This window comes from Ochlerotatus camptorhynchus, unplaced genomic scaffold (assembly GCF_037179485.1).
Source record: "Ochlerotatus camptorhynchus isolate MF236.1 unplaced genomic scaffold, CSIRO-AGI_Acam_v1.1 ptg000077l, whole genome shotgun sequence".
NCBI lineage: Eukaryota > Metazoa > Arthropoda > Insecta > Diptera > Culicidae > Ochlerotatus > Ochlerotatus camptorhynchus.
The window spans coordinates 8891649-8910320 of NW_027040567.1; the positions used below are offsets into that span (position 1 = coordinate 8891649).

General features: G+C 38.3%; 1 protein-coding gene across 2 annotated transcripts in view; it reads left to right on the forward strand.

The window, feature by feature from the left end:
• The window catches only part of LRP1 (LDL receptor protein 1), a 529790-nt gene that overhangs the window by 15127 nt on the left and 495991 nt on the right, over positions 1-18672 (forward strand). For both annotated transcript variants that reach the window (XM_065217494.1, XM_065217495.1), the window contains exon 2: positions 2741-3888. In XM_065217494.1, the coding sequence (XP_065073566.1) occupies positions 3462-3888 (427 nt within the window). In that variant the 5' untranslated portion in view covers positions 2741-3461. The remainder of the gene's footprint in view (positions 1-2740; positions 3889-18672) is intronic.

The window sequence follows — 18672 nt, forward strand, 5'->3', positions numbered from 1 at the left end:
ACAAAATTTTAAAATATTTTCCATTTCCTTTACTTTTTTACAGTTCTGGAAAACCTAGATGAGCCAATTTTTAAAATTGCAGAAAATTTTGAAATTCTGAAAATACATTCGTCTTTGTCTGCCCATCTCTGATTCCGCCCATGGGAGACTGTTAGCTACAAATCAACAGCACGAAAAAATATAAAAATCAGGCATATTATCAGAAGGTGCATACCATACTCAAGAGGGTGCCCCTGGACTAGACTGATGCAAAATTTGAAATTTTCGCTCCACAGTGCTCAAACGGTTCCAAATTAGGCCCTGATTAGCCTCCCAAAATTTGAAGTCATTTCGTAAGAAACTGACTTGGCACAAACCATTTGAAGTTTATATGGGAATTACTATGGAAAAACCATAATTTCGATTCATATGTATCTCAAAATTCACCAGTTCACTCTACTTTAGAAAATGATAGCTTCTTGAAAATTTTCACAGCTACAACTTTGTTCAAGACCAGTTTTCGATCAAATGTAAGGAACACAAGTTATCAATGATTCAAGTCACTGATGTTTTATGATTATGCTCAATCATCAGCAGGAAACATTGGTGTTTATGGCGCGTAGAATAGAGGACAAAAACCATGGCTACTATGTCACACTGCAGAATACAGTGTTGCCCACAATACAGTTGCTTCATCTTGCCAGATTATCAATCTCTTAAACAATTTATAACTATTTAATTTGACGTTTGGCTGAAAAACGATTTTCTGCAAAGTTGTAGCTGATAAAAGTTCCCATAAGAATAGTAATAGAATTTGTCCCTCTCCTTGGCTAGTTTTTAACCTGGACGTTGGTGGGCGGACCTAATCTTATGCTTCATAGTGGAGCGTTGGAGACGGTTGGTTTAGGTCCGGCATCATTGGCTCATGCCGTGACAGAATAGCGTCATGAGCATGCGATGAGGATTACTGAGCTTCCCCTCTCTGATGAACCATTGCATAAGAGAACCAAAGTTCTAGCCTGAAGTGATAGTATCACACTTGTTACTCCTTTAATTGAGAGCCGCGTCGTAGTACGCTTACGTATAGGCACTGACGTTGGGTGCGATACTGACGGGTTTTGCCACAAATCACTCTTATTTTATTTATTTTTACGCAGATAGATTTATTTGGGTTTGCAAGGGAATTATACTATTGAAATATTTCAGAAAGTGCCCAACAGTGCTCCTTCTACTTGCGTGACAAACTTTCGTTGTTGTTTTCATTGAGGTATTACTCAGGGAACAATGTTAAACACCATTTTTGTACATGGTATTGCAACTAATCTTATATGTGCTTCATTTTGATTTGGGATAAGTGTTTGAACTATGGCTCGGGATTTCCACTGTGGCGTGCTTCTATTGTGACATAACCATACGTATTTTTGTGGTGCGACATAGTGGAAACGTGTGAGTATAGTTGGAGCATATACCTTATATAATTTAAAAATCAGCTAGGAAACTAATTTCAAAGTGAAGCATTTTAGTCACTTGAAGGTGTCACCTGGGACGAACTAATATATATTAAATATAGGTCAAAGTCAAAAACAACTTGAAACACGATAAATTTTAGATTACATTCACAAGTGCAGGTACTTAATAAAGCATGGTAGGTAGATTAGAGATTTCAATTATTTATTAAATTAGACTAGAGATATCATAATCATCAAACGAACTTAAATAAGAAAATTTAGACAGCCCAGTAGCATTAAGTGGATTAACAGAAGAGTTAGGATGCGGGGGTCCGCTTAGGGAGACAACTAGCCTTTAAAGCAACAGGCAACTAGCCTTTTCATGTATTGTCTGTTTATTTTGATTATTGCTTTAAACTATCAATTTGGTATATATGTGAAAGGATGAATCAGTGGGAGATGGATTTTCGGTTTCTTTACATTTAGCATCACTATGTGTCATTTCCTCAAAACCCTCCAATAACCGGCCTCTTCAATCCCTTCCTTTTCCCATGGCGTTCAAGTGGTCCGCATAGACTATTCAGCCATTACCCGTCCTTTATCCTCGGCTTTGGATTGACTTGCGCAACCATTGCCCCACCAAACGCTGCAAAATGAAAATGAAATAAGAATAGTAATAGAATTTGTTAACAGTACAATATGTAAAAGGCTAGAAGACAATCAACAAAAAGTTTTGTTTTCCCATAGTAATTTCCATATAAATTTCAAATGGTTTGTGCCAAGTCAGTTTCTTATCAAATGAGTTTAAATTTTTGGAGGCTAATCAGGACCCGATTTGAAACCGTTTGAACACTGTGGAGCGAAAATTTCAAATGTTGCATCAGTCTACCCTGCACCCTCACTTTCTATGTCAATGGTTTCGCCTTCTCGATAAATTGTGATAGTAAGGAAACGAAAGTCTTTTCCGCATTCCTACATTTTTTCTCAAATCGGACAAGACACATTTTAGCCAACTACTTCTAAACGCCGACATCTGGCAACGTTACTATTGCTTTATGAAGTTTTCGAGTGAACAAAAGATGGCTTATTATTCTAGCTACGATTGATATGAAATTGCGCAGTGGTTATTCTGCGTGATCTTTCAATAATTTGTTTTAACAATTTTACGACGTATGAAACGTCTTCAAAGGTAGCCTTAGTAGCTTGCAAATGATATCAGTTAATCCACATCCACCTAGATATGGCTGACAATCAATCTCAGGCCACATTTCCCAAAATCAATCGAGTAACACAAGTTTATACATTCAATTCAGGTATCCACGTTCGGTGAACGGACACGAACGGATCTCCAAATCCAGATTATTATTGGCCGCAAAAAGGAGAACGCTGGTGAACCTGAAGAAATCCATCAAGGAAGAACCACGACGAGGCAAACAACCGGCAACGAAGCAAAAGTGTTTTTTTTTTGTTTTCTTTCTTCTGTCGACACATGTATTAGTGAATCGAAATCTGTGTGGTATCGCAAAGGAAGATAAACAAGCGACGAAGAAATAAATAAACCAAAAAGATAAATACCTATACCGTGTGTACCCATCGTCAGTCAGACAGAGTATCTTCTGATCAAGTTGTTATTATTCGCAATGTGTTGGTGTAAATATAAATAAAAAAATCGCTGTTTTGAAGCGCGAACTGGTCCTCGATGGATTCTTGCTCGCTCCAAGAATGTGGCTTCGGCGGGTTGAAAAAATGACCTAGAAGAAGGCGCAGCAGGGAAGACGAAACCCCGAGAAGCGAGCGATCATAAAAGTGAACGTGTCCCGTAAAAGGGATTGGATAGGAAAGGAATAGCAGAGAGCAAATAAATAAAAACTCATTCAGCAGAATCGGTGCTTGAAAAAAAAACGCGTTGTGTGAATGTCTTTTCCGCAGTTCGGCACGGGCGAGAAAAATATTACGACATAGGTGCCCGCGAGAGCTGCCGGTGTGACGGTGAATGTAAATAAAAATAGCTGTCATAGAGAGCAGCCAAAGACGATGACATCGACGAAGACGGGTGGAAGCAGAGTGCGCAATAGAATCCGCCCATCGTCGTCGTCGTCTAGTGTGAAAAGTGCAACGATGATGCTAGTGTTGGGATTGGTGTTGCTTGTCGCCGCGACGCTGCAGCCAACGACCGCGGTTGGCATTGAAAAATCACCGAGTGCAGGTGTTGGTGCCAGCACACTGACCAAAGCTGGCGGCAGCGTGGTCAGTGCTCATGCTGGTGGTGGTGCTAGTCATCCAGAAGAAGAAGGCTATGTTGGTGGTGATGGTGTGATTAATCATGAAAATCAAAACAAGAATGAAGAATCAACGGTGAGTCCTGACGAAGCAGAAGCAGCAACAGCACCAACGCTGTCCATTGTGAAGAGACATCCAGCGTCGACAACGGCTCCTCCGGCGTTAGATTCCGATTTTCTAGGTGAGTTGATTTCTCTTCATGCAGAAATAAATGTTCCCAAGAATAAGTGCATGGGGCTTTGACGACGGGAGCAAACACCGGCCGTAATCAATGCATACTCTGGGGAGAATCCTAGTCCGAGCGGTTGGGGGTATAAAATCGGGATGAACGAACGAAGGTACAGAATATTATAGCTGCACACAAAACGTGCAAAGGTTATCTTCTGTTCAATGATCCCCGCTCGCGTCTGTCTGTGCCGTCCAGGACCGTCCGATGGCTATGTGTGCTCCTGCTGCTGCAGCAGCAGCAGTGCAATCATGGAAATGTAGAATGGCTAGGAGTTTTTATTCGAAATTTCTCGAACAGAAGCAGAAAACTCTGCAGCCCGGAGAAGTGCTGATCTTGGTGATACGAAAACTCGATTAGCATTTATTTTAGTTTTTTTTCTGTTTGCGAAAATCGTGCTTGAGCAAAGGTTAGCTCAAAGGTTAAGCGTTAACCCTTTGGTGTTCTTCAGCACGCTTGACTAATGCAATCTAATGTCTACATCTCTACATCTACATCCTAGTTCAAGAATATTCTGGTTTAGGCGAACAAGGCGCCACTTCTTATAAACTACCTACTGTTTTCGTTGAACGGCTGGTGTGTCAATTTCAGATAGGTTGGATCATCTAAAGCGTGGTTGTCATTCTTGTAGTTGTTAGGAATATTTGTCTAAAATATGTATGTACATTACTGCCCATAAAAGCATAGCAGTCCCATGTTACTAGGGTTGTGGAATTGGTAGTACTGATACCGGTAGTACCAGGTGATTTTCTGGAACCGACATACCGAAACACCTGGCATGAGAAAATAATGGAAAAATAATAAAGTGAATTTCAAAATTCGATGCTTATTATATTTTTTCAGCATTTTTAGTAGCACTGTCAACGAGTAATAATTTAATTTTTTGAATAAAATGTCGTGAAAACCCAACCAACAGGCTTTGAATATTATGAAATTAAATAATTGAAAAGAGAGTATTTCACAATGCTTTTCAAACCATGAAGTACGGTTCGACAAGACAACTTAGATATACAATCAACTCACCACAACTCGATATTCTATAATTCGATGTATTCTGCGGTCCCTTAGTTTTCCCATGTATTGTACTCTTCTTCTTCTTCTTCTTCCTCGTATTTAAAGCTTATTGCATATGGCATATTAGCTTATTACGTGCTCTCAACTTAGTGTTCTAGATGCACTTCCACAGTTATTAATTGAGAGCTTTCGATGCCTGTACCATTTTTGCATCAGTATAATTTTGTGGTAAGTACAATCATACTCTATGCCCAGGAAAGTCGAGAAATTTTCCAACCCAAAAAATTCCTAGACCGGACCGGAAATCGAACCCAGCCACCTTCAACATGATCTTGCTTTGTAGCTGTGCCTTTACCGACTGAGCTTAGGGAGGTCCCTACTCTCCATGTGTCGATATTTCTACAAATCGATGCCTCCTTTGGTCGATGCCTCTTTTGATAGATGTTCTAAGGAGTGTTTTAGTACGTTCAGACTACAGAGTTATAACATGTTATAGCGCTATCTTGATGGTGGTATCTGTGTTGCAATTATTTGACAACCCTTATAACATGTTATAACTCTCCAGCCTGAACAAGGCATTCTTTTGATTCTATAACTCGATATGTATGTTAAAGATAGAGCTTCTGAATTCTGCGATGTTGATGTCCTAGGGGTCACCATACTTTAGAGAGCGCATTTGTATGTGTCTGGAAATTTCGCGACAAATTTATTTCCCGAACGTGATGCGTTGAATGTACATACTTTGCATTTTGGAATTGAAATATTATAATAATACTCGGGACACTAGGATATTTAGTAGATTGAATAAATCAATGATTTCTTTATTACAGTCGCTTTAACACTTTTAGGTTATTCGTAACAAACCAAATTTGAAGCAGTGACCGAGGAATGGATGTGAAACACTACACAATGCCTAACTTCTTTAAATAAATAGTTCAGGTAGTCGGAAAAATGGTCCGGTACTGACAACCCTACATGTGACTTATTGGAATCGATTATTTACTTCCTGAATTTTATAAGATGTCACAACAAATTCTTACTATTATACCTACCTATATTTAGCCCAGGGATGTTAGGTGCATTTAGCAGGGTGTCTACTACCTGGAAAAACCTGGAAAACCGGAAATTTATAGGGAATTTTATTTTTTCTGGAAAAACCTGGAATATTCAGGGAATGTTGGTTCCACTCAGGGAAGTTTCCAATTATCACTTCATTCGTAATTCAAAAGAAGTTTTTCGTTCAGTTTCTCGAAACGTTTCTTAAGGACACTGAACTTGACAAGCATCTGACAGCTAAGACAACGTGTGTGAACGAGACAAGTTCATTCAGAGAGTCTTGTCACGCTCGCTCTTCGCTGATTTGTATGTGGAGGATCAAAATCGTCGTAAAAAGGAAACAGCCGAAAAAGAGAGACTGGCAACCGTCAAAAGGAAGCATACGAAGCATGTATTGTATAAGAATAAGCATGCCAGACAGCAGGTCTGAGACCCAACATAGAATTTTTTTTTGAGCTTCAGAGAGGGTTGGAGATCTACTGAGAAATTTGTTGAGCTTCAGGGTAGTTCGTAGATCGTGAAAACAGAACTACAAACAAATTAAAAGTTATTAACAGAAATTCATAAAAAACAAAATCACAAGAGAGGTCGTAGATCTTCAGATAAATGTTCAAAGAAATTTTCAAAACTTCAAGCCAGCAAAAATAATTTCAAATCAATTTGTAAAACTATAAGCGAAATTTTACAAATCTTCAGGGAAATTCGCATAACTTCAGACAAGTCCAAGAATCTACAGTGAAATATAAAGTATTTCACAGAAGTTTGAAGATCCTCGAAACATTATTCAACATCAGAAAAGTTCGTACATCATCAGAACAAAGCTACATAACTTTGAAAAAAAATTACAGGACTTCAGAAAAAATCACAAGAATCTCAGATATGTTAATGGATGTTCAGTAAAAATTGCAGAACTTCAGGGATTAAAAAAAAATATTTACACGATTTCAGGAAAATTTGTAGATCTTGAGAGAGACATTTAAAACTTCAAAGAAGCTCAAATATTTTCAGATAAATTTTGACAACTTTAGGTAATCTTCAAGGAAATTTTCAAATCTTCAGGGTAACCCTAAAGGAATTTACAAAACATCAGAGATGTTTGCAGATCTACTGAGAAATTTATTGAGCCTCAAGTTTTTTTTGTAGATCTTGGGAATAGAGCTACGTAGCTTAAGACAACTTTACAGAACTTTAAAGATTTTTGCAGGAATTCGACAGAAAGTTTCACAGTTTCACACAAATGTGAGATCTTCAGAAAAATTCGTTAAATGTCAGAAAAGCACCTCAATTCCAAAAACAAATCGCAGCTAAGTACAAAAGTACAATATTTTGCAGAACTCCATGGAAGTCGGAAATAGATACATCTAAAGAACTTCAGAGAAGTCCGTAGACCTTAAGAGAAGTCTGTATAACGTCAGAAAGTTCGTACGTTTTTAGAAAAATTTGCAAAACTTCAGCAAAACTCACAGATCTTCGGGAAAGTTCGCCGATCTTTAGATAAAGAATCCACAAAGAAATTTAAAGAACTTTAGAAAAGTTCGGAGATCTACTGTAAAATTTATTGAACTTCAGGGCAGTTCGTAGATCTTTAGAGCAGAAAACTTTACAGAATTTGAAATGAATTTTAGGAACTTCAGAAAAGTTCAAAGGGTAAGTCGTAAATCTACTCAAAAATTAGCAGATGTTTAAATAAATTTTCAGAATTTTACTGCGGTTCTTGGATTTTGAAAGACATTTACAGAACTTCAGGTAAGTTCGCTGATCTTTAGAGATATTTGCAAAGCTTCAGAAAAATTAGGAAATCTTCAGAATACTTCCTAAAACTTCCCGAAAGCTCAAAAATTTCTAGATAATCTTTTAATTCTTTAGAAAATTGTATAGATGTTCAGAGATATTTGTAGATATTCATTGAATCATAAAAATCTGCAGAGAAAATTACAGAACTTTTGAGAAGTTTGTAGATTATTTGAAATTTTTTGAACATCAGAGATTATTGTTGATCTTCAAGGATCTTAAATCTTCAGAGATTCAGGAATTTTGTAGGTTTTTATTTGCTGAACTTCTGAAGAACACACAGAACTTCAAAGAAATCTGTAGAACTACCGAGACATTTGCAGATTGTCAGGAAAGATTGTTTATCTTCAAAGAAATTTTACCGGAGAACAGAAACAAAACTTCAGGGACGTCAGAAGGTTTGAAGACCTTGCAGAATTGAGTTGTTAACAGAAATTTTCAGAACTCAAGGAATCATGTATATCTAGTGAGAACTTTTCCCACTAGCTTGTCTAAAGTTGGTATCGACATCCTGGCGAAGTTTTGAAATTCATTTTCAACTTCATATCGCAGCTCTTGATGGACAAGATGAGCCAAATCCCTGCCGGTGTGCAACCATTTCCTACTCCACAAAGTTCACCTTCTCTTTCTCATTTTATTTAAAATAATAAAAGCAAATACGTCTGCCGAAACTAGAGCAATTTTCCGGTAATTCATGATGGAAGTATTTACTTTGATTCCTGATACAGTTTTGTTTTGAAATCTAAATTGACAGTTCTTTCGACATGTGCAAGCAGTGTGAACACCAGCAAACAGGGGGGTTCGATAAAATAATAATGTCCATAATTTGTATGCACCTGGAATTTTTTTCATCCGACCTGGAAAAACCTGGAAAACTCAGGGAATTTGATTCCTTGGATTGAGTAGACACCCTGATTTAGATGCAATTTTCAACGAAATCGACGAGGTTTCTTCACATGTCGTCGCCGCTACTTTTAAAATTTTCGGGAGGGGGAAGGTGTTCATATTCAATATTGCAGATACATAAAACAGAGTTTTCCCAGAAGTCAAAAGAAATTCGTAAAAGTTAGGAGAACATGTTTTTTGTTAAGAACTTCGTAGAAGCTCGGAGAATTTATTAAAAGTAAAAGGAACGCTGTAGAATTTTAACAAAACCTCATAGATATTCAAGAAACATTACCGCAATTTTCGAAAACTTCATAGAAATTCATTGAAATGTATAGAAGGTCTGGAAACTTTCTAGAAGTACAACACATTTTATAAAGCTCATCAAACTTTTTAGAAGCTCAGTAAAGTTCATAGATCTTTAGAGAATTTTGTAGAACTTCAGCATGTTTTGTATAAGTTCAGAGAATTTTGTTGGACTTCTTCATATATTGTTGAAAATAAGCGAACTTTTGAGAAATTTAGCGAATTTCGCAGAAATTTAGCGAATTTTACAGAAATTCGGGAAATTTTGTTGACGTACAGAGTTTTTTCTTTAACTACATTAGATTTTTTTTTAAATTCAGGGGCTTTTGAGACATTCAGATTATATTAAGAAATTTAATATAACTTCGCAGAGCTTTAGAAAATTATGATGAAATACAATGAAAACTATGCAGATTGAGAACTTTATACATGTTAGGGAAAGTTCGTTGAAGTTATGGGAACTTTGGTTTATTTTATTTGATGAAACTTCATAAAAGTTCTTCTTTTAGCTTCAGGGCACATCTTAATACTTAAAATAACTTCTTAAGAATTCTTAACTTCTTAAGACATAAAATAGATCAGGAAATTCCGTAGACATTCAGGAAACTTTGTTTAACTTCAGGAACTTCACAGAACTTTGTAGGAGTTCAGTCAAAATTGTTCACGAAATTTTGTAGAAGCTCAAAGAGTATTGTAAAAAATCAGCATACCGTTCTGTTACAAAGGTCCAATACAATATTTTAAATTTGCACCATATGATCGAGCATTCAAGTAAATCTGTATACCACTTGCGGTGAAACCCACTGGAACGATATGGCCATGCTTAACGGCCGATTACTGAATAAAGCGTGCATGGCCGCGGCAAGATGGTGACACGGAATCACGGGTGGATGCTTAACCCAAGTAACATTGCAAGTTTTATAAAGGTTTTAAAGTATGCTACAAGTCTAAATCATGGTATCCAGAACCCTCATAAAACCAAAATTGTTACTTGGGAAGGAACGGTCATCGTTCACTTTATCTCAGGCGAGCGTGTAGACCAGAAGTGTCTCTATACTTTTTAACAGAATATCAAGTGCGATGACCTTTTCTTTGAATCAAACCGCTATCTGGTTGGCGAGTCAAGGACCGCCATTGAACGCTACAGTCTAGATGGCGTTTTAGTTAGCTTGACCTAAACTTAAAGGATTATCCCGGTTCGACAGTGGGCCGCCTTGCCGTCGTCGACTGGCTTTGTCAGAAGGAAGCGCCTGTGCATCGGAATCATACCCGCAAACTGCTATACCAGCTTATCACCACCCTGGTAAAACCAACCCGCCATCGCAGTATACCCGACGTACGGTAAACAGACGCGCTAGTCTGACAGCCATCTCGCCATCACCGGTAGACGAGTCAGTGGTACCGCCATCTTTCCGACAAGGTCAGCCTTGCATCATCCGCCATTGTCTGAATTGTTCCGGAATCTCAACGAGCGGTGGTACCACCATCTTTCCGACAACGAGCTCTCGCTGGTCTCCAGTCGTTGTAGTCGTCATCGTTGTCAAAGGTATGTGCCAGAATATCGACCACACCACACAATCCACACCATAGTGCTATAGTGGTAATTTGAATAAATACAACCCAAGTAGCACACATGTTCTGTCACAGTTTATATAACCTTTGTATGACTAGTTTTGGTTATATAGCAGATTACTCGACATAATTCTGTGGATTTGTGTTACTTGAGAATGTTTAAGTTGATCCGCTCTGTGTTTCAGTTAATTTGAAAGCTTGAGTACCTTTTAGTCCGCGTAGCCCCTCCAGTTTGCCCAGTAGTGCGCCGACTCTGAAATACGGTTCTGTGTTGTTCTGTAGGGCAGAGTTTTCAACTTCTTAGAAATTCAGGCTTTGATTTGGAAATTTTGAAAACTTAGTTTCGCCCAGGTGATTAGGGAAATTCGTAGAAAAGATTTAAGCTCTTTCCTGACGTTTGGAGAAGGTTCTGAGATCTTGGTCGATTTGAACGAACTTAAAAAAAAACGTGATGGAACTTGGAAGAAGTTGATGAAACTTCGTAGAAGTTGAGAAAATTTTCAAGATGTATTTTTTTCTTTGATTTGTTTTCCGTACTGAGTACCAATGCTACCGACGCCAGGGAGGCAGCTCCCACACCTGGACCGTACCGATCGACTCATCAACGCATAGACCGGAGACCAACGGCTTTATTTCCCTTCCAAAGGAAGGCGTGATCAGAGATGTTATGCCTCAGAAAATGTTGGCGGCGCCGACTGGGATTGAACCTGGGCCTTTTGGGGTGAGAGGCAATCACGCTTACCACTACATCATCGGTTTAGAAGGCCATGGGACCGTCCTCCGGAAGATCTGGAACATTCTTAAAAATGGTCAATCCATGAAACTGATCCTAAAATCCGTGGTTTTTTCGAAAGCATTAGGAACTGTGATATAAGAAATAATTTGGGGTCATGACATAAACATGAACCTGTATGGCCATAAGACCGTCCTCCGAAAGATCCGGAACATCCGTAAAAGTGGTCAATCCACGAAACTGATCCTAGAGTTCTGCGGTTTTTCGAAAGCATTTGAATAAACATTTGAATAAAGAATTTGGAGTCATGAGATAAACATGGACCAAAATGGCCATGGGGCCGTCCTCTGGTAGGTGCGGAACATCCTTGAAAGAGGTTAACCAATTAAAATGATCCTAGAGCTCCGCAGTTTTTTTTTGAAAACATTAGGAACTGTGATATAAGAAAGAATTTGGGGTCATGGCATAAACATGTACGTGCATGGCCATGGGATCGTCGTCTGGAAGATCTGGAACATCCGTTAAAGTGTTTCATACATGAAACTGTAAAAAAAAACCGTGATTTTTTTTCGAAAACTTCACAGTTTGAAGTGTTTTTGAGAAAAGTTTCATGAATTTACCACTTTTAAGGATATGCCAAATCTTCCAGGGTACGGTCTCGTGCCTATCCAGGTCCATGTTTACGTCACGACCTAATTTTTTATTATATCACAGTTCCAAGAGATTAAAAAAAACTGCTGAGCAGTTTCATGGATCAACAAATTTTACCGATGCTCCGAATCTTCCGATGGACGGTTCCATAGCCAACCGGGTCCATATTTATGTCACGACCCCAAATTCTTTCTTATATTACAGTTCCACGTGTTTTCGAAAGAATTGCGAAGCTCTAGGATCAGTTTCATGGATGGACCACTTTTAAGGATCTATCGGATCTTCCGGAGGACGGTCTCATGGCCATCCGGGACCATGATTATTTCACAACCCTAAATTATTTCTTATATCACAGTTACTAGTATTTTCGAAAAAAAAAAACCGCGGAGCTCTAGAAACAGTTTCATGGATGAATCACTTTTACGAATGTTCCGGATCTTCCGGAGGATGATCCCATGGCCATCTAGGTCCATTTTTATGTCTTAACCCAAAATTCTTTTTTATATCACAGTTCCACGTGTTTTCGAAAAAAAATCGCGGAGCTCTAGGATCAGTTTCATGAATAAGACCACTGCACAGTGGTCCAGAATGCAGATTTAGGTGGAATGATATGTTTTGAGCCTGAAACTGAAACTTTAGACTAAAAGTCTCTTCTACAAAGTTGTTCCTTATAGTTAGGCCCTCATTTTTATGACAATGAATTCTAGGATGGTTCCTATTATCATTAAAATCAAAAATCTAACTTTTTTGTTTGAATAAATTAAGGTATACATTCTTCGGCAAAGTTATAGCTGAGCTAATTTCAAGCAACTTTGTTGAAAATAACTTTTTTGTATCTCTATTTTCTTGAATTGAGTTAGGGTGGCTCTTAAAAAAACAGATTTTTTGCTCTATTTTTCTTATTTCGAATTTCTCAGCAAAGGTGTCTTCAGATAACTTTTAGATCTTAAGAAGGCGCAAATTTTTGCTGCACAAAGCTTGTCAATATCTTTCGCCGATCAAGAGTTATTGACGTTTGTATACTAAAAATATATACTTTTCAAATGTTAATATCTCTGGTTGGGGCAAACAAAAAAAAAGTTTTTGCAGCATTTGAAAGGGCGTATGTTATTCTCAATAATATGAAAAAATTGGAGGTATGTTATTTTTTTAACTCGTATAAAATCAATTTGAATTTATTCATATTTTTTACTATATTTGAGTATATCTTTTTCATTAGAAGAGATACAGGCAATAAATCCAGCTATAAAACATTTGTCTTAAAGAGTTTTAAAAGTCTCTAGCAAATAACATTCATGAGAATTTTCAAATAAAAAAGTTATTGCTAAAAAACTACTTTTCCAGGAACACCCTAAGTCAACTCCGAAAAATTACTCTAAAATGAGAACGTTAAGAGATAGAAAAAAATTTTCTTCGACAAAGTTGCTTGCAAGTAACTTAACTACAACTTTTTTGAACAACACATGTTTATATTTTGTAGAACAAAAAAGTTAGTTTTAAAAATTCCCTAATTTGAGGACCACCCTGGCGTTTGCAAACACCAAAAGAAGGGAATTTTTAAGAACAAAAACTTCTTCCAAGACACTAAATGTCCAAATATTGAAACAAATGTACTAGCACATTTTATATAAATTTGTCATTAGAGTGGTCCTATGAAATCCATCTTTTGCCAATAACTTTTTTATTTGAAATTTATCATGAAAGTCATCTTCTAGAGACTTTTAAAACTCTTTAAGACGAATGTTTTATAGCTGGATTTGTTCCCTGTATCTCTTCTAATAAAAAAGATATACTCAAATATAGTGAAAAATATGAATAAATTCAAATTGATTTTATACGAGTTTAAAAATAACATACCTCCAATTTTTTCATATTATTGAGAATAACATACGCCCTTTTAAATGCTGCAAAATAACTTTTTTTTTGTTTGCCCCAACCAGAGATATTAACATTTGAAAAGTATATATTTTTAGTATAAAAACGTCAATAACTCTTGATCAGCGAAAGATATTGACAAGCTTTGTGCAGCAAAAATTTGCGCCTTCTTAAGATCTAAAAGTTATCTGAAGACATCTCTGCTGAGAAATTCGAAATAAGAAAAATAGAGCAAAAAAACTGTTTTTTTAAGAGTCACCCTAACTCAATTCAAGAAAATAGCTCTAAATCGGCCAATTTTAAAGATACAAAAAAGTTATTTTCAACAAAGTTGCTTGAAATTAGCTCAGCTATAACTTTACCGAAGAATGTATACCTTAATTTATTCAAACAAAAAAGTTAGATTTTTGATTTTAATGATAATAGGAACCATCCTAGAATTCATTGTCATAAAAATGAGGGCCTAACTATAAGGAACAACTTTGTAGAAGAGACTTTTAGTCTAAAGTTTCAGTTTCAGGCTCAAAACATATCATTCCACCTAAATCTGCATTCTGGACCACTGTGCACTGCTACGGATGTTTTGGATTTTCCGGAGGACGGGCCCATAGTCATCTGGGACCATGTTTATGTCATGACCCCGAATTCTTTCTTATATCACAGTTCCAAGTGTTTTCGAAAAAAAAAACCGCGGAGCTCTAGGATCAGTTTCATCGATTGACCACTTTTACAGATGTTTCGGATCTTCCTGAGCACGCTCCCATGGCCATTCGGGTCCATGTTTATGTTATGAACCCAAATTCTTTCGTATATCACAGTACCTAATGTTTAAAAAAAAAACGCGGAGCTCTAGGATCAGTTTCGTGGATTGACCAATTTTACGGATGTTCCGAATCTTCCGGAGGACCGTTCTGTTGTCTCCAGGAGCCATATATAGGAACCATGACTTTATTTTGGCTAATTATGAACATTTGTACCCATTAATCTAATTTATGGATCTTAGGCCACTTGCAAAACCCATAATCACTCCTTTAAACAAAACGTGTAACTACTCTTTTCGCTTTTGAATAAAGTAGACGACCCTATTTTTAATATTTTACAATCAAAATTATCTACAGACCCTAGGAATTCTAGAAGTACCACAATTTTTGAAATTCATCGAGGAATGGCTAAGTTATGCCATTGCAAACTTGCCGTTACATGTTTTTCGCAAGCATCGTATTCGGAGTGTTAATTGAGAGCTTTCGATGCCTGTACCATTTTATCGTTATTATAATTGTGTGGGAAGTACAATTATCCCAGGGAAGCCTCGAAATGTTCTAACCTAGCTGCACCTTTACCGACTGCGCGGATTGACACGAGTGATACGCCGTATCCTTGATGAATCTTGACGACATATTGATGGTTGATGTGTGACAAAAGTTAGTAAATTTTTTTTTTCTAAATCGCCCCAAATTATTACATCTAGTGACCATCCATTTTCAGAAATCCAAAACCCGTCCGGTAGCTAGCAACTAATCTCCACTAAGCCCTCACCTTACTCAAGAAATTGTCTACTTGACGTCTTGGACATGATGAAGAAATCCCGTCACTCAAAAAAAGATATGCTGACTGACGAAAATTGATCTGAAAAGTATCTATACTTCCACAAAAAGCCTTCCGGGCTTTCGAGACCGAGCATCACAAAATCCACCAAAGCGAAGGATGGATTACAATAGTACACCTCAATACCGCATGCTTCAAATCCCTGGGAAGCAATCCTACCCTCTAGCAGCGGTGGTAACAATACAGACAACCACACCATATCCCACCACTTTCTTACTCTCATGAAACCCCAGGAGAAAAATATTGCCTGTCAAAGAAGGAGAATTATGTTTCGCCGAAGAACTTCGTCAAACTCTTTCGTTCTCTGTCCTATTCTTCCAATCCACACAGCTCAACTCATCATTGGCAACATCCGTGCTATACCTTCCTTGACTGTCGGAAAAAAAAACATTTCGTTTCTACGTGCGAACGGGAACTTTTTCCTATAGATCGTGTACCTACTACATATTCTTTCGGAGGGGAAAAAAAGTGAACGATGTTGATTAATTATTGATTCAGTCGTTCAGTCAGGGCAACACGGAGATGCTAGATAGTTTTTGACAAGCCGTTTCCAACCAACAACCATGAGAACCGAATCCGAGCGTCATCATTGTCGTCGTCGGTTCTGAATGGGAGCATGATTAAAAGTTTCTCCGGTTGCACATACGATGTGCATTTGTTGTTGTAATTTTTCTCGCACAATCGTGATTAAAGTTTGCCCTCGATTCCTCCACAAATTACGTGCACAGGACCAACCAACGAATATGTGGATACCTATCGCTATTCCTTTGTTTGCGTCCGGTCACATTGAATCAGCTGTCAACGGCTTCTGAGTACCAGCACACAGCTCGTGTCGCAAAAACCGGCTGAGGTATTATGTTTCACTTCACAAACCCGTACACATGTCGCCGCCTTCACAGTCGGATATTCTATTATTCAATTTGTGCAAATAAAAGTGTCATCAGAAATATTTCATTCCATTAAGATTGACTCGAACCGACTTGTGAGCTGTGAATTTCAACTCGGACGCGACCCCTTCGGGACGTGGTGAGGAGCCAACAGTAGTAATACGAGCAAAACCCGTGAGAGGATGGAACGGACATAATTGTCAGCTGACAGGCCAGAGTGTGCTTGAGTCGACCCTTATCACGCAGTTTTAGATCGGACCGATCTGGAAAGGTTAGAGCAGGACGTTTCTTTTGAATTGGAGGTAGTGGTGGGGTAGATATTGAGTGGGGTTTTGCTCTATATGCACGCTCGGTTGCAACTTGCCTATATGAGCTATAGAGGTGAGGTGAGGCTGATGCTGGTACGAAATTCGTTTCAAGAGGAGCACGTTATAATATTCAATTGATGTTTGGAACCAGTGGTTTTTAACGGAGCTTAATTTTAAATGGCAGTACACAACGTTCTTCGAAGGCCCGTCTGTAAAAGTGCGACGGATCATATCGGAAGCAGCGAGTTCGGTTGGTGGGTTTGGCAAGAAATTATTCGCGTTTGAATTAGGGTTGTCATTTACCGGGTATTTTTTGAAAACTGTTTTTTCATTAATGCAGGGTAGTAAGTTACTTTTTAGTTGCTAGGTCACTATTTTCAGACAGCCACTTTAAAGTAGCTTTGTTCATCAAAAAGTAACTATTTATTAAAATTTAGTCACTAAACTAGTTTTTTTACGACCAATGTTGAGAGTACAGAATTTGCCTTTGAATAATCGCATCAAATTACTGCTTGATTTGGTTTTATAAAGATTCATTAACAATGAGCGTGTGAATTTTGACAAGAAGAGGTGCGACAGGAACATTAATTGTCCAATTGAAGTCCAATCACTAATATTTTGATTTTTTTTTAATATATTCGTTTTATTTATTTGTCGTCAATCAGTGTAAAGCGTGATACGGTCAAAATTTGGTCAATATCAACTTGACGTATTTCTTTCAATTTTGCATTTAAAAAACCTGAACACCCCTCATTTTGAAGGTGTGTGTGTGTAGAATGTTGCTCCTATTTTGATTTTGGAATTCACTCTTCAGTTGTCAAAATGCCGTCCAAGCAAGAAGAGCAGCGTATCAAAATTTTGCTCGCGCATCGCGAAAATCCGAGCTACTCGCACGCAAAGTTGGCAAAATCGCTAAAAGTTGCCAAATCAACCGTTACAAATGTAATTAAAGTGTTTGGGGAACGTTTGTCGACAGCCAGGAAGTCTGGATCGGGGGGAAATCGAAGACCGGAAGCCGCTGAGACGACAAAGAGAGTTGCCGGTAGTTTCAAGCGAAACCCTAACCTCTCTCTCCGAGATGCCGCAAATAAGCTGGGTGTATCGTCTACAACCGTGCATCGAGCCAAAAAACGAGCCGGACTATCGACTTACAAGAAGGTAGTGACTCCAAATCGCGATGATAAACCAAATACGACGGCCAAAGCGCGATCCCGGAGGCTGTACACGACGATGCTGACGAAGTTTGACTGCGTGGTAATGGACGACGAAACCTACGTCAAAGCCGACTACAAGCAGCTTCCGGGACAGGAGTTTAATACGGCAAAAGGAAGGGGAAAGGTAGCAGATGTTTTCAAGCACATGAAACTGTCAAAGTTCGCAAAGAAATATCTGGTTTGGCAAGCCATCTGTACCTGTGGCTTGAAAAGCAGCATTTTCATAGCTTCCGGGACTGTCAACCAAGAAATTTACGTGAAAGAGTGTTTGAATAAACGTCTGCTGCCTTTCCTGAAGAAACACGGTTGTTCCGTACTGTTTTGGCCGGATTTGGCATCTTGCCATTACGGTAAAAAGGCCATGGAGTGGTACGCCGCCAACAACGTGCAGGTGGTTCTCAAGGACAAGAACCCTCCCAACACGCCAGAGCTCCGCCCAATTGAGAAATACTGGGCTTTTGTCAAGCGGAACCTAAAGAAGACCAAAAAACTGCTTAGGGCGAGCAGCAGTTCAAGGCAAACTGGCTTTCTGCGCCGAAGAAGGTGGACAAGGTAGCTGTACAAAATCTGATGGCAGGGGTCAAGCGTAAGTCCCGGCAATTCGGATTTGGAAAAGCGGAAGCCTAACTGAATATTTTTCCTGAATTTTATACTAATTGAACTTGAAAAAGAAATTTAATTTGATTTTTTAAATAAACGATTTCACCGATTTACACGCGTTTTCCCTTGACCAAATTTTGACCGTATCACCCTTTATAACAGTCTTCGCTTTTCTGATGTGGCTGCACCAACACGTGTCTTATGATTTCCGCTGGTAGTTTATCGGTGTTCCCTCGGAAATT